At 43.4% G+C, this 15767-nt stretch overlaps 1 protein-coding gene across 1 annotated transcript in view; it reads left to right on the top strand.

Annotated features, from left to right (window-relative positions):
- The window catches only part of LOC308095693 (synaptotagmin-11-like), a gene marked incomplete at its 5' end in the record, with an annotated part of 24288 nt that extends 9976 nt beyond the window's left edge, over window positions 1–14312 (top strand). Inside the window, 7 exon segments of the mRNA XM_080442736.1 lie at window positions 737–1002; window positions 1932–2021; window positions 2023–2058; window positions 2061–2120; window positions 2123–2164; window positions 10287–10407; window positions 13832–14312. Of these exon segments, the coding sequence (XP_080298862.1) occupies window positions 737–1002; window positions 1932–2021; window positions 2023–2058; window positions 2061–2120; window positions 2123–2164; window positions 10287–10407; window positions 13832–14142 (926 nt within the window). The 3' untranslated portion in view covers window positions 14143–14312.
- Between the last annotated feature and the right edge of the window lie 1455 nt (window positions 14313–15767).

The raw sequence follows: 15767 nt of genomic DNA, 5'->3' as shown, positions 1-15767 counted from the left end.
TGTGACCTGTTGTGAGCTTGTAGATCTGCTATTTTCACTAAATATTAAGTGAAAGTGGAAGGGGTGTGTCTGTGGGGGACCAATGAAAAATATCAACAAGAGCTTGTAACTAAATAATAACTACACTGGATTCATTGAAATACTGTTTATTTTTCACCATTTCCTGAAACATATTTTTGCCGGTGCCTTACCCATTATCCCTAAACTTCTTTCAAATAGTTCAACTACACTACACGTTGTGAGCTTGTGGATTGGACAATTTGAAAATCTTTTTAAAAATAGTAAAAAATGGCAAAGAAGTTTAGGATAATGGGTAAGGCACCGGCGAAAATATGGCCCATAAGGTTTCCACCTGACAGTGACAATAAGCACTTGATCACAGTTATTTGAGATACCGGTAATAACAATTGTTTTGCATAATCATCAGAATTGTTCAATTGTCCATTCATCTATATAAATTAAAGCTTTTTTGAAAATCTTATATCTAAACATATAGCCTAGTTTGGCCATATGTTTAATAATAATTTATTTTGATTATTGGTACCACTCATTATTGTGCATATTTAATCTATTTGTCATTCTTCCCCGTGCAATTTTTGTTTACCAGGTCTAAAAGGCAAACAAAAACAGAATTGTCCCAATGTTCAAAAGTGCCAAAAAAACACAAATGAAATCGTTAACCGCAATTATTTGCATGACAGTGAATCGTCAACTAATCCTGATTTTGGTGACACAGCCCTGAGCAGCGGCAGCAGCAGCTGCAGCGCCAGTAAGACGGCGTCGCCCTTCACCCCGGGCGGTCCGGACGACAGCTCGGCCTCGGGCACGCCGCCCGTGTCCCTGGGGACCCTCAGCCTGGCGGTGGACTACACCTTCCCCAAGAAGGCCTTGGTGGTGACCGTCATCGGGGCCCAGGGGCTGCCGGCCGTGGACGAGCAGGCGGGCACCTCGGACCCCTACGTGAAGATGACCATCCTGCCCGAGAAGAAGCACCGCGTGAAGGTGAGCCCCGGTTTCCTCCCATCCGGGTTTATGCCCTAGAGAGCAGTGGTTCTCTTAAAGGAGGAGTTCACACCAAAAAATTACTTATTTTCTATCAATTACACACCCCATGAAGCCTTGATTTCATGGATTTATTTTTGTTTTTGTGGCATTCCTAAAACAATAATTTGATGACCGTGTGTATTTCCGGTAGGAGACACAAATAATCTACTTTGTGTGTCCTACTGGATACATTAGCCGGTAGGAGACGGGAATCAAATTATTAGCTTAGGAATGCGACAAAAACTAAATATAATCCATGGATTCAAGGCTTCATAGGGTGTGCAATTGATAGAAAATAAGTCATTTTTTGGGTGAACTCCTCCTTTAACCTTTTCTTGATCGGGGGCACACTTGACAAAATCTTGAAAGCGTTCACAGCCCACCCATCTGACCACTTAAGTGGTCAGAAGGGGTGGGCTGCATGCATTTTCAGAGCATGTTTATTTTGATGAATTCAATCAAAAGTCGGTGCCCCAAAAGTGGGACCCCATCAAATGCACATATATGGAGAACAGCATGCACTGCTGTCAGACACAACATAGAACTCAAGCTTTAAGTGCCAGAAATGCCGCTGAGAACAGGCAGGACCAGGCTTTGACTTTGACCTCTTTATTGATAATAAACATATGTAAAATGCATACATTGTCACTACACATTATCAAAAGGATAAATGCTAAAAACCCAGCGGCTTATTTCCATTGTGAGCCTTTCAGCGACGTGCCCAAAAGCCCTTAGATCAACAGGCACTGATGTCAGACTCGACATAAAACTCCTACGGAAAGAATGATCAACGTTGCAACATAGGTGTGAGGGGCCGATTTAAGGCCAATCCATTGTTTGGGAAACAACTGAAACAACTAAAGAAGGTCACTCTTCCTCCTCCTCAGACCCGTGTGCTGAGGAAGACGTTGGAGCCGGTGTTCGACGAGACCTTCACCTTCTACGGCGTGGCGTACAGCTCGCTGCCCGAGCTCACCGCTGCACTTCCTGGTGCTGAGCTTCGACCGCTTCGCCCCGACGACGACGTCATCGGCGAGGTGGCCGTGCCGCTGGCTGGCGTGGACCCCAGCACGGGGCCGCGTCCCACATCAACCAGCAGATCACCAAGAGACACATCCAGGTACAACACACTCACATATGTCACAAGTGTGGGCCGAACACATTAAGGGACAGGTTAAAATTTACAGAAGGGTAAAATATTTATATTAAAAAATTGTCTATTTTATTCATTCAAATTTGTATGACCCTCCATTGGACTCAAGGTAAAATTAACTGACCTTCCCTTGGACTAGAAAGGCATGACCCCCACCCCCTCCTATTTTTCCTCCAGGGGTACCCTTCTGTACATTTTGATCTGTCCCTAATAATAAAACTTTATTAAACATAAAAGGGACAATAAAAGAACATTAAGATGGAAGCAGAAACTAGATGTCCATTCCTAGTAATAGTTAAAAGCCATTATATATACAACAAATTTAAATAGTTTTAAAAGTGGAAACCTTGAGGTGGCCTGTCTAATTTCCGGTGGAAGTTTGCAGCAAATGCTCTATTGGCCTTATTCCACGGGTCCATTTGCTTCCATTTGTACACTCTCAGAGTTACAGTCCCGTATTACATATTCATATATATATATTCATGTCAGACAGATACATGTATTGTTAACAGAGCTGGACTCTAACGGGTGTCCTTGCAGGCATCTGTATGCAAACTTAGGGTTTCTCCTGTATCTCTACTCTCTCTCTCTCTCTCCTCTCTCCTCTCTCTCTCTCTCTCTCTCTCTCTCTCTCTCTCTCTCTCTCTCTCTCTCTCTCTCTCTCTCTCTCTCTCTCGCTCCACTCCAAATAAATCCATAATGTCTATGAAAAGTGCCGCATGCAACTTTTCAGGCCTGTTTTTGCATAAACTATATTTCCTCCTACTGCTGACACACATGCACACGCGCGCACGCACACACACACACACACACACACGTGCGCACACGCACACACGCACGTACACACGCACGCACGCACGCAGGCAGGCAGGCAGGCAGGCATTTTCTGCATCGGCATGAAATAAAATCAAATTATGACTTTGTTACATATCATGAAGAGGGAGAGAGAGAGAGATAGAGAGAGAGAGAGAGAGAGAGAGAGAGGACAGAGAAAACAGACAGACAGACAGAGAGGGGGGTTGACAGTATGATGGATGAGGTGAACTGGATAAGGCTAATGTTCCTTTCACACAGAATGGCAGTCATGGAGGACAGAGCAAGACTGAGTTTTCGGCATTACACCACCATATGCCTGTAATAAAATATCACTGTTTCCTCCATTTGGTGTGTATAAAAACTACTGCACAAATCATGTTGGCTAAATACATGTTGGTTAAAAACTGAACTCTGTTCAGCGGTTCTCAACCTTTTCTGGATCAGGGCTCACTTGAACGTCTTGAAAGCGTTCGCGGCCCACCCATCTGACCCCTTAACACGGCAGCCGAACGGCTGCCGTGTTAAGGGGTCAGATGAGTGGACCGTGAGCATTTTCAAAGCATGTTTATTTCAATGATCAATCAAGCGAATGTATTCCACCTTGAATCAGTGGAACTAACGTAGTATATTTTAAGTTCTTATTTATTGGCATTTGGGGGCCGCACTTGCAATACTCTCGCGACGCACCAGTGGGCCCCTGCCCCACAGGTTGAGCACCGGTGTCCTAGTTCCAATTTCCCTTTCATTTCTGGCTGGATGTTTATTCGTCTCATTGTGTGAAGTTCAGCCATGCAGAGGTTGAACTTGACCACGGAGCCTGCTGCAGTGCAGAGCTTGCTGTGCGTGTGCTCTGCTCCACGCAGCAGCAAACCGCCACCGCATGGCTGAAGGCTCAGAGGAAATAATGGCTTTCCCTTTCAGAGAGCGCCGGTGCCGTTGTCACATTGTGTGAAAGGGACATTAACCCATTAAGACCCGAGGTTGATTATACAAATGCCTTCTAAATCAGTAGTTCTCAAACTTTTACGTGCCAAGGACCACCCATCTGAAAATGTTTTGTGCCAGGGACCCCCAGAAGAGAAGATTTGTGTTAAAAAATTAATCAAAATTATGAAAAAAAAAATCTAACGCTTTCAAGATTTTTCAAAAATAGCAGTTGTAAGATGTAAAATAGCAGATGTACAAGCTCGCAGCGCGGCACAAAGTGACACGCTGTGAGTATATCTGCCATTTTTGAGAACCACTAAATCCTGAGAGTTTTCTGAAAAACGTACGTATTTTTTAAAAACATTTACACATAATCCTTTCTTCTGGGGATCCCTGGCGCAAAAATATTTTCAGATGGGGGTCCACAGCCAAATTTGGGGGTCCTTGACATATAGACTACAATATAAAATGACCCGCACACCGTCTGCATTTGCACAACAAGAACTTTATTTAGGCAACGTTTCGGTCAATAGACCTTCTTCAGGCATCTCAATGAAATGAAAATGCTTGAGATCCACTGCAGTGGGCTATGTCACTGACAGTTAAAAATAACACAGATTGAGATTTCACAGTGTGTTGCATTGTGCAGCGTCGTCTGCCCCCCATCCCCCCCACCCACCCACATACAGTAATTTGTCCAAGTGGCTTTCAACGCAACGTAAATCGGCGCAGGATTTGCATAGTGCTGCAACAAAACCTATATACAGTATAGGCTACTTTTATATAAATGCCTCCAGACTGGCTCTGTGGGTGGAGGTGGGTGGGAGTCAAGAAGAATCGAGAATCAAACGTATATTATCACATCATCACAGGTTTATAGAAGTGGGTGATTTTTTTTTGGGGGGGGGGGGGCTTTTTTATGCCTTTATAGACTGACATGAAATGGGGAGAGAGAGATGGGGGGTGACACGCAGCAAATGTCGTCGGGATCGGGATTCGAACCCGTGACACGCTGTCAGGCTACATTGCAGCCTAAGTGCCCAGACCGCCACACCAGCGGCCCGGGACAATTTTTGAGTGGTGCCAACCACTCCTACATTTGACCGTGTCTGTGTGTGTGTGTGTCTGTGTGTCCGTCTGTCCGTCCGTATGAGCCCGGCCTCTCTGTATGTTTGAGCACAGCCTCAACAGCTGCGGCTGATTGCAACACAAAGATGCAACCATACAGGTACAGTACAGTACAGACCATACAGTACAGTACAGGTACAGTACAATACAGTACAGTACGTACAGTACAGTACAGTACAGTACAGTACAGTACAGTACAGTACAGTACAGTACAGTACAGTACAATACGTACAGTACAGTACAGACCGTACAGTACAGTACAGTACAGTACAGACCGTACAGTACAGTACCGTACAGTACGTACAGTACGTACAGTACAGTAAAGTACGTACAGTTCGGTACAGTACAGACCGTACAGTACAGTACAGTACAGTACAGTACAGTACAGTACAGTACAGTACAGTACAGGTACAGGTAGAGGTACAGTACAGTACAGACCGTACAGTACAGTACAGTACAGTACAGTGCAGTACAGTACAGACCGTACAGTACAGTACAGTACAGTACAGACCGTACAGTACAGTACAGTACAGTACAGACCGCACAGTACAGGTACAGTACAGTACAGTACGTACAGCACGTACAGTACAGTACAGTACAGTACATACAGTACAGTTACAGGTAAAGGTACAGGTACAGTATAGTACAGTACATACAGTACAGTACAGTACAGTACAGTACAGACCGTACAGTACAGTACGTACAGTACAGTACAGGTACAGGTAGAGGGGAGGTACAGTACAGTACAGTACAGTACAGGTACAGTACAGTACCGACCGTACAGTACAGTACAGTACAGTACAGTACAGTACAGTACACACACACACACACACACACACTTTTGAGTAAAAATACTTAAAATGAGTAAAAACACTTAAAATGAGTAAAAAAACTTAAAATGACTAAAATACTTAAATATTAGTAAAGATACTTTAAAGTTCCTAAACTGAGTAAAAATACTTTAAATGAGTAAAAATACTTAAAATGCGTAAAAATACTTGAAAGATGTTACAATGAGTAAAAACACGTACAAATCTGTACAAACATTTTAAAGTACTTACAATGAGTAACAATACGTTGAAGTCATCAAAGTCTGTAAAAAGTAACTAATGACATGAACTCATGAAAGGCACCACTCTCTTCACACTGGGTGTGATTTTTTTAATTTATTGTGGGGGCACAGGGAGAGGGAGAGGGAGAGCAAGGACAAAAATCTAACAAAACATATCTATATAATGAAAGATACCTACTTATCTTCAGTACTTGTAGCATAAAACTGTCAGTACTGTACATGACGTCAAACATAAGGTGCAGTGTTATAAACGGATCTCCTGTCCCATATGTTGTGTGTACCAACAAACACATTCCAAGAAGAAGGATGATGAATCAGACTATTCTTATGGAACGCTCACACTTTTTATGACCCTTTCTTGCCGTTTTTTTTCAACACTTTAAAAATGGATTCGGATATGAGTCACAGTCTATATACAGCGTTCGCATGTGTGCAGAGTGCAGACATGTACATGGCACGCACACACACACATTTCTCTCCTGCATTGTGAGGTTCAGTGAGAGCTCTTGGCTGCTTCTCACAGTGTTTCTATGGAGACAACAGGGAGCCGTGGAGGAATGACAGCTCTTTAAGGATGACAGAGAGAGAGAAGAGACACAGAGAGAGAGAGAGAGAGAGAGAGAGAGAGAGAGAGAGAGAGAGAGAGAGAGAGAGAGAGAGAGAGAGAGAGAGAGAGAGAGAGAGAGAGAGAGAGAGAGAGAGAGAGAGAGAGAGAGAGAGAGAGAGAGAGAAAGAGAGAAAGACAGACAGACAGACAGACAGACAGACAGACAGACAGAGAGACAGAGAGACAGAGAGAGAGACAGAGAGAGGAGGGGGAGACAGAGAGAGGAGAGCAGTAACATGGAGACAGCTCAGGGATCCTGCTTGTTTTTGTCATCATTTACACTTGAGAATGTACAGGAGACTGGCGGCATTGTGTTTGTATGATCACATACTATGCATACAAAACAATAAGAAAGTACACATTGGAAAGAATATTGCTTGATCTTAACCCACTAAATCTTAACCCTCTGTGTCATCATTTTATACTTTGGCTATTCAAAAATATTTTAGAAACATCTTGAACATTTCTTAAAGAGAACATTTTAACTCAAATCTTTGCTTCTGGGGGTCCCTGGAGCAACATGTTTTGAGATGGAGGTCGGCCGGCGGCCATGCAATGCATATAATCTTGGGGGTCCTTAACATGAAAAGGTTTGAGCAGCACTGATATAGCAACACACGTTTTACAGAAAACCGTTTTTTTTTTAGAATCGGCTTAATGGGTTAAAGAACAACTTGACACTAAAACCCACTTTGTTTCGTACCAAGTCAAAACATCCTTCTTCAGCCAACTTGTGGTAGACGGGCTCGGTGCTCAACAGCGGGACACACTTTGTTTTCGTAGTTTGTAAATGATGCATCACTGTGGTTCCCCCCCATGCACCACTTATTACACCTAACAAATGCTGTACATCATCGTATGAAGAATAGTGAACATTTGTTATGATTAGCTATGACTTTGTGCAACGTGTTTATAAATTCCAACACACACAAGGCATCGCACTCCCCCCCTGTGATATTTGGCAACGCATAAAGCATAATTTATTCTATATGTACCATCCTCTGTGAGCAAGGTTTCTTTTTTTTTTGGCTCACTGACATTATTTGGAATGTCTTCCAGGCTGTGAGACACTTGGCTCATACCTACTGACATTTATAGCACCTCATCATCATCATCATCATCATCATCATTTGAGTGCCCTCGAGATCTGCGACACAAGCTGCTCACACACAAACTGGTCTCTGTTGCTCATTGCCACACCAAGTTCATTCACAGTCTGTCCTGTGTCCCTACTCAGAACATCTGGAAATGTGAGTGGTCTGGTTCCTCTTGATGGGCATGGTAGTCTCCACAGAAGAATATGCTAAATGACCTGGTCTTTTGCTCTGTGGCAATGTCCAGCAAAGCGGAGTCTTTGCGAACGCGGGAGGAGGCGCGGCGAAGCCGCGCCTCCGACCAAGTGGAGCTTACTATGTAACCCTGCTTGGGTTGTGTCTCTGTCTGTCTGTCTGTCTCTCTGTGTGCACTGCCTGTGTGCAGCTCCTCTGAGATAAGTAAATGTCCAATTTAGACGTACCATACATCAAATGAAAGGTCTTTGAAAACTGAACACACCTGTCAAGGTTGCGTTTAAGCCCGCCCCTTCCCCCGGAAGCCACGCCCCGGAGAAGGCTCCTAAAAACTCCCCATTGAAACCCCATGTTAAATGAAAAGTGCCCGAATCGCTCCCAAACTTTTTCTACCCCCCCTAAGTGGGGGTCTACGAACAAATACATCGGGCTCGGATTTTGGCTCCGCCCCCCGGAAGTGGGTGAAACAGGCACTTCAAACACTTTGTTGAATTGTTCAAAAACATTCCACGTTTTTTTTTTGTGAATTTGTATTTTTCTAAGATGCTCCTTTTAACGCAGATTAAAAAAAAAAAAAAAATAATAATTATTGGTTACTTTTTTTTACATATTTTTTTTCATTCTTTTTTTTCTTTTTTTGCGTTCGCTTACCGCGTTCGCGCGTCTTACTTGTCTTTGTGCCACAACAACTGAGATGGAAGGGATGCCACCATAAATCTGAGCTTAGTGTGATGGTTCCTCCATGAAAGGTTCTGGACACCCATGTCAAGAAGACGATCCCGAAGCTCCTTATTCATTGTCCATGTTTCGGCACCATACAGAAGGATACTTTCCACACAGGTTGATCTTGGTAGCTCTTGAGATGTCTGCCATATAAGATGTAGCTTATTCCAAGCACTCCAGGCCTGTCCTTTCCTTGTCAGGAAGTCCTTTCTGCTACTGACTACATATGATCCCAGGTACACCTTGGACAAGCACCTCATACCGACCCATCAATATCTCTGGTATCTGGTTGTCTGGCTTTAGGACAAGTCACTCCATTACATTCTGAAATATTTAAAATGCTGCTCAGGGTAAATATTGCTCCCTAGTCTCCCTATTCTAGGCATGTCATAGTAGGTGAACATTTGGCCAAAATAGAAAAAAAAAGTGGTGGCCAAGTATTAGACCCCTGGGGGACCCCGGTCAATGTATTTAGGGTTTAAGTGTTTAAGTTTTCCTTCTCCAAATGAAATGAGATCGAAAACTCTTCTTTCTGCTGCAGTAGTTTGTTATAGCAGACATCGCCTGCTTATGTAAAATTGTGAACTAACCAGTTTGTGGGGAATACTCGCACATGCACAAGCCAGCTTGTCTCTCACAGTGTAAGTTAGGCCTAATAAGCAGACCATGGACTCTAGGTTGGGAAGAACCGTAAAAGTATTGGACCATTTCATAACGATAGGAAATTATTCAGGGCCATCTCCAGTATTAATTGCAAAGCTGCAGTGCAGGTCTGCAAGTTTCCAGCGTGATAACATCATCGTCATCCTGCCCATGCACTATAGGTTGTAAACATTGCACTGTACAACACTTAAGGGTTAGAGTCGCAGACCAGACTGTCGGGTTTTCAGACACGTTGTCTGGACATTTAAATGGATGTGTCTACTACACACATATTATACACAAATAGATAGGCCATTACACTACAGTAGATAAAGTAACAAACTATAATGATGAACACAAACCAATGCAAGACAAAACATGTATGATAGTAATCTGGCATGAAAAGACACAATTGTCTATGTTTTGTATTTACTGGGCCACTTAAGCCCCTATATACTGTATGTTTTTTATTGTGCAATGAATAGTGAAAATAGCCTATCTATCAGCTCACAACACATTGCATTTTGATCTCCGATTGCTATATAGTGTCTGGAACTACACCTGCCGAAATCCGAGGCAGGTAGCTGACATCTGTTCATCATTTCCGTTCACGAAAATATATTTTGAAATATCTTTACATTAAAAAAAAAAAAAATCATTTCTGCTGAGTAGCAAGCTGTATTATGCTTCTATGATTTTGATTTATATTCGGATACATTTGCGCGACTGTAAAGACGAAACGGAAGCGGGGAGGAAGCGCCACATTCGCTTTATCATGACGGAAGCATTTCAACAGTCTAGCAGACTAATGTGTCAACAACTGATCTGGTGTGTTGTGTCCGTGTGTGCGTGTGTGTGCGTGTGTGTGCGTGTGTGTGTAAGAAGTGTGTCAGTCGAGGGGAGCTGCTGGTGTCTGTGTCCTACCAGCCTGTCACCCAGAGGCTCAATGTGATGGTGATGAAGGCCAAACACCTGCCCAACATGGACATCTCTGGACTCTGTGGGAGTGAGTAACACACACACACACACACACACACACACACACACACACACACACACACACACACGCATACGGACACGGACACACACACACACACACACACACACACACACACACACACACACACACACACACACACACACACACACACACACACACACACACACACGTTTGTACTATTATACTTATCAACATTTTAGGAGGGTGGTTTTGTTAATGCAATTTTTACAATATTTTGTAATTTTTTACCTTAACCCTAAAGCCGAAAATAGCAGATCTAGCAGATCAAGCTCACAACGTGGCACGCTGCGACACGTTGAGCTTGTAGATCGGCTATTTTCGGTGTGTGACACCGGTGCACATCTAAGTACAAATCAGGCGCAACTACAATCCCAACCCCTAAACCTGACCTCTAAATTTCTAATCCTAACCTTAACCCCAACCTGAATCTTTTTTTAATTGTAAACCTATCTCTTAGGAATCATTTTTAACCATAAAATAATACATATTGGGGCCTTGGTCCTCACAAGTATAGTAATACAACAAGTAAGACGCGCGAACGCGGTAAGCGAACGCAAAAAAAGAAAAAAAAGAATGAAAAAAAATATGTAAAAAAAAGTTTTTTTTTTTAATCTGCGTTAAAAGGAGCATCTTAGAAAAATACAAATTCACAAAAAAAAAAACGTGGAATGTTTTTGAACAATTCAACAAAGTGTTTGAAGTGCCTGTTTCACCCACTTCCGGGGGGCGGAGCCAAAATCCGAGCCCGATGTATTTGTTCGTAGACCCCCACTTAGGGGGGGTAGAAAAAGTTTGGGAGCGATTCGGGCACTTTTCATTTAACATGGGGTTTCAATGGGGAGTTTTTAGGAGCCTTCTCCGGGGCGTGGCTTCCGGGGGAAGGGGCGGGCTTAAACGCAACCTTGACAGGTGTGTTCAGTTTTCAAAGACCTTTCATTTGATGTATGGTACGTCTAAATTGGACATTTACTTATCTCAGAGGAGCTGCACACAGGCAGTGCACACAGAGAGACAGACAGACAGACAGAGACACAACCCAAGCAGGGTTACATAGTAAGCTCCACTTGGTCGGAGGCGCGGCTTCGCCGCGCCTCCTCCCGCGTTCGCAATTACACGCACGCACGCGCGAGCGCGCGCGCGCGCGCAGGGTCGTTCAATACTTTATTGATCATGATTTACAAATTACCTGAGTCAGAAGTTATGTTCAGACCTGGACTAATTTGAAGAATTCAGAATCTCAACAAAAGACAGTGGTGTATTAACAGAACTAAGAACTGTCTTGACAGGAAACAGGCAGAGGAGAAAATGATTCAATCAGCTTGGGGCAGTGTGGGCATCAAGGCCACTTATTGGCCTTGTTTGCCTCTTGAAGGGCAGAAGGCTAAACTGCACTGGGCTTTCCTGCCAACATTCCTTTTTGTCGCTGTCGGGCGGAAACCTCCTATCTCCATATTCTAACTTTTTGTGTTTTTTCGTAAATGAACGCCCTACTTGATCACACTACAGCATCACACAAAAGCATCGAAAGTAGCAGATCCGCAAGCGATGCGTTTCGAGCTTGTAGATCTGCTGCTTTTGCTGTTTTTGAATTTGAATCCTGAAAAGTAACAGTTTTGGACATATGAGGTTTCCACCCGACAGACGTTTTGTTTTTGATATGAACAGCAGACAAAACTCACTCTCGATGTGGGTGAATATCAGTCCATTAAGGACCACATCTCTATAGTGTGACTTGACACATTTCTACAAATACCTGTGAGCCATATTACTGTATATCAGATTTATAAAACAGAACAAATAGGGGGTAGTTAGAGCACGGTCGACATGTGAGTCACAAGGAAAGGACCCGAGTTTGAATCTGGCTCCCGCCATGTCTCGTATGTCTCCCTTCTCCCTGACCTTGGTTTCCTGTGTCTCTACACCAGTGGTTCTCATACTTTTTCGGAAATCTGAAAATATTTTGTGACGCACTGTGGGCTTGCATATCTGCTATTTTTGAATAGCCAACATATAAATGGATGAAGTGGTTAAAATGATTGTGATGTTAACTGCTTTTGCTGGGGACCCCCTGGAACCCCCTCAAGGACACCTGGGGGTCCCCAGACCCCACTTTGAGAGCCAATGCTCTATATACTCTACTATCTTATAAAGCAAACATTGTGATTGAAGCCAATGAATATGTATCAAACGTTAAAATGGGTTAAAACTCAGGGTAAAGTCTATAGGGGTTTGAATTCACCACGGTGCATCCGGGGTAGGCCGCCTATACGAACACAAATATCCTTGTTCAGGGAAGGGAAGCCTCCGTGCTGGGAGGATGATCTTTGTCACTATACTACCAAGTCCAACGGGCTGGGAATGTTGAAAGGGAGGAGTGTAGGACGGAGGCATTATGTCCTCCTGGTGGAGGCTCCTCACTGGCAGGTGAGCCAGTAGAGTATAAGGCTTATACTAAGCAGTGGCGACACAGAAATAATGTACTGTATGAGGGGAGGAATTAAATGGCAAACGATGACAAAGCGAAGGGTCGCACTCAAGAATCACAGGATCAAAGTTCTCCATATGCCTTAAGTTAAAACAAACATGTTGGCTACCCAGCCTTCATCAGTGTGGAAATTGGCATAATAAGTAAATTGAGAGAAAAAAGGGGTACAATTATTCAGCTAAATAAAAAATATTATAGGCCTATAGTCAAATGTCATGATTTCAAGATTTCCAAGAATATATATAAAACCCTTGAATAGTGGCCATCTACACAGGGCTGCATAGCTGCAGGTGTTACGGCCTTTGTCTCCATCTCCTGACAAACAGAGGTCATTGCAATTATGTCCAAGCAACAATAAAGATGGCAGTGTCTAGTATCCAATGCACCATCTGCTCCAAATAACGTCATTGACATAGACAAAGCTTATTTTATTTAATACTTGAACTTAAAAGGTTATTTTAACCCATCTGTATGGAAGAGTATGTTATTACAATATAGTGCATCTGCAGTGGTTGGAGGTGGTCTCCCTATTCTTCCATTGAGACATTTAGATCCTGGTGTCTCAGAGTTAAATGAACACAGATGATACTACAGTCTAGATTAGGGGTCCCAGAGATCAAAATGGTATCAAATGGGGGTCCACTCCGTAGCCTAATGCATGTCAAAATGGGGGTCCTTGAAATGTTTGAGAATCACTGCTATAACTGTAAATATCTTCTCTTATGGGGGTCCCAGGCTCTATCTTTTCAACTGGGTGGTCCGTGGGCTAATATATGTCAATTTGGGGGTCCTTGACATCAAACAGTTTGACAACCACTGGTCTATTCGCCTTTAAAGTGATGTAACCATTCCAACATCCTCTAATACCGCTCTCTGGTCTGCTCTCTGCCCTGCTCTCTGCCCACCCCCCCCCCCTCCCCCCAGACCCCTACGTGAAGGTGAACGTCTACTACGGCCGCAAGCGCATCGCCAAGAAGAAGACGCACGTGAAGAAGTGCACGCTCAACCCCGTGTTCAACGAGTCCTTCATCTACGAGGTCCCCGCCGAGCTGCTGGCCGACATCTCCGTGGAGTTCCTGGTGGTCGACTTCGACCGGACCACCAAGAACGAGGTGGTGGGCCGCCTGGTGCTGGGCGGCCAGAGCCCCATGCCCTCGGGCGTCACCCACTGGCGGGAGGTGTGCGACAACCCGCGGCGGCAGATCGCCAAGTGGCACAACATGGACGAATATTAAAGGAGGCCCCGGGGGGGCGGGGCGGGGCGGGGCGGGGCGGGGGAGAGGAGACGCCGTGAGCCTCGAAGTTGCACAGTCATCTACATTCGAAAATGCTGAGTGTTTGTCTAACTCCGAGAGGGCGCAGACGGAACCAAGTGGACCCTCACGGGCAGGGACGTGCAGAGAATGTTAAAGGAGTTGTTCACCCAAAAAAGTACTTATTTTCTATCAATTACACACCCCATGAAGCATTGAATTCACAGAGATTTTTTAGTTTTTGTCACATTCGTGAGCCAAAAATGTTATTACTGGCGGAAAGATGCTAATGTATCAGGTAGGAGACTCAAATGCGACAAAAACAAAAACAAATCCATGAATTCAATGCTTCATGGGGTGTGTAATTGATAGAAAATAAGTATTTTTTTGGGTGAACTAGTCCTTTAAGAGGGGCGCAGGGGCTGACTTTCTAAAAGGGCACTTTTGGATTAGAAAAAGGCAATTCTCTTGAATGCTGCCTTTGAATATTTGCATTTCAATCACAGTAAATGCTGAATTCACGGTCTGGAGAGGGCACTTTTTACAGAAAGGGCAATGGCTCGAGCACCCTTTGATGTCTGTGTGCACGCGCCTGCTCAATTTGGTTCCATTTGCACCCTATCGGAGTTAAACACTGAGGATTTTACCATGTTGGAAGGAACCCCCATACGGAATGCACAGATCAACTTTAGCATCAGAGTCCAGGAAATCATCCCAAATATTACAAACCACTCCCAAACTCAGACAAACAAGACGAGACTTTCTGGAATTAATGACTATCGACTACAGTATAACCATTTAAAACATGAGTATTAACATGTCATTTAATATTACGTAATGTAGACGCGGTATCCACGTGTAATTCCCCCCTTTACAAATACACATCCACAGGCTGTAGACAAAGGTAACAATCCACAAACCTGTAATATCCTACATACTATTTATTGCATGATTAAACCATTGAAGGATTTTAAAAAAATGCACTTTGGAAACATTATGGTATCGTAAAATATGACATGTGCTACTGTTATCCCTTTGTATGAAATACGTCAATGTATTTTAGATTTTGAGGGAAAAGGAAGACTTCAGATATTGTTCACCCTCATCCTATAGGGGGTGCTGCAGGCCTAGACCACAGAGACATATTCGCCCCAGGCACTATGCTACATCAATGTGCACTCCAGGTGCATGTACGCCCCCAGGCACATACAGTATAATAGGTAGTTTCACGAAATACAGAAATAATTATATTAAGCAGTGGTGGAAAAAGTACTCAAATGTTTTACTTAAGTAAAAGTCAATACTGCAATGTAGAAATACTCTGTTACAGGTAAAAGTCCGGAATTCAAAATGCACTTGAGTAAAAGTATCAAAGTATTGGCATCAAAATGTACTTAAAGTACCAAAAGTAAAAGTACTCATTATGCAGAATGTCTCATTACAAGTTTTCAAATGTATACAAATATTTTTGAAAGATCTACAAGCTCACAATGCGTCGCAATGCGTTGATCGGCTATTTTCAAATGGCCGAAATGTATATAGGGCTGAAGTGGTTAATGTATGTTTTGTAATAATAATCAAAATCTACAAAGTAACTAGTAACTAAA

The sequence above is a fragment of the Gymnoscopelus braueri genome (assembly GCF_963280865.1).
Source record: "Gymnoscopelus braueri genome assembly, chromosome: 11".
Classification (NCBI taxonomy): Eukaryota; Metazoa; Chordata; class Actinopteri; order Myctophiformes; family Myctophidae; genus Gymnoscopelus; species Gymnoscopelus braueri.
Note: the sequence above shows the minus strand (reverse complement) of the source record. Positions and strands in the feature narration are given on the sequence as shown.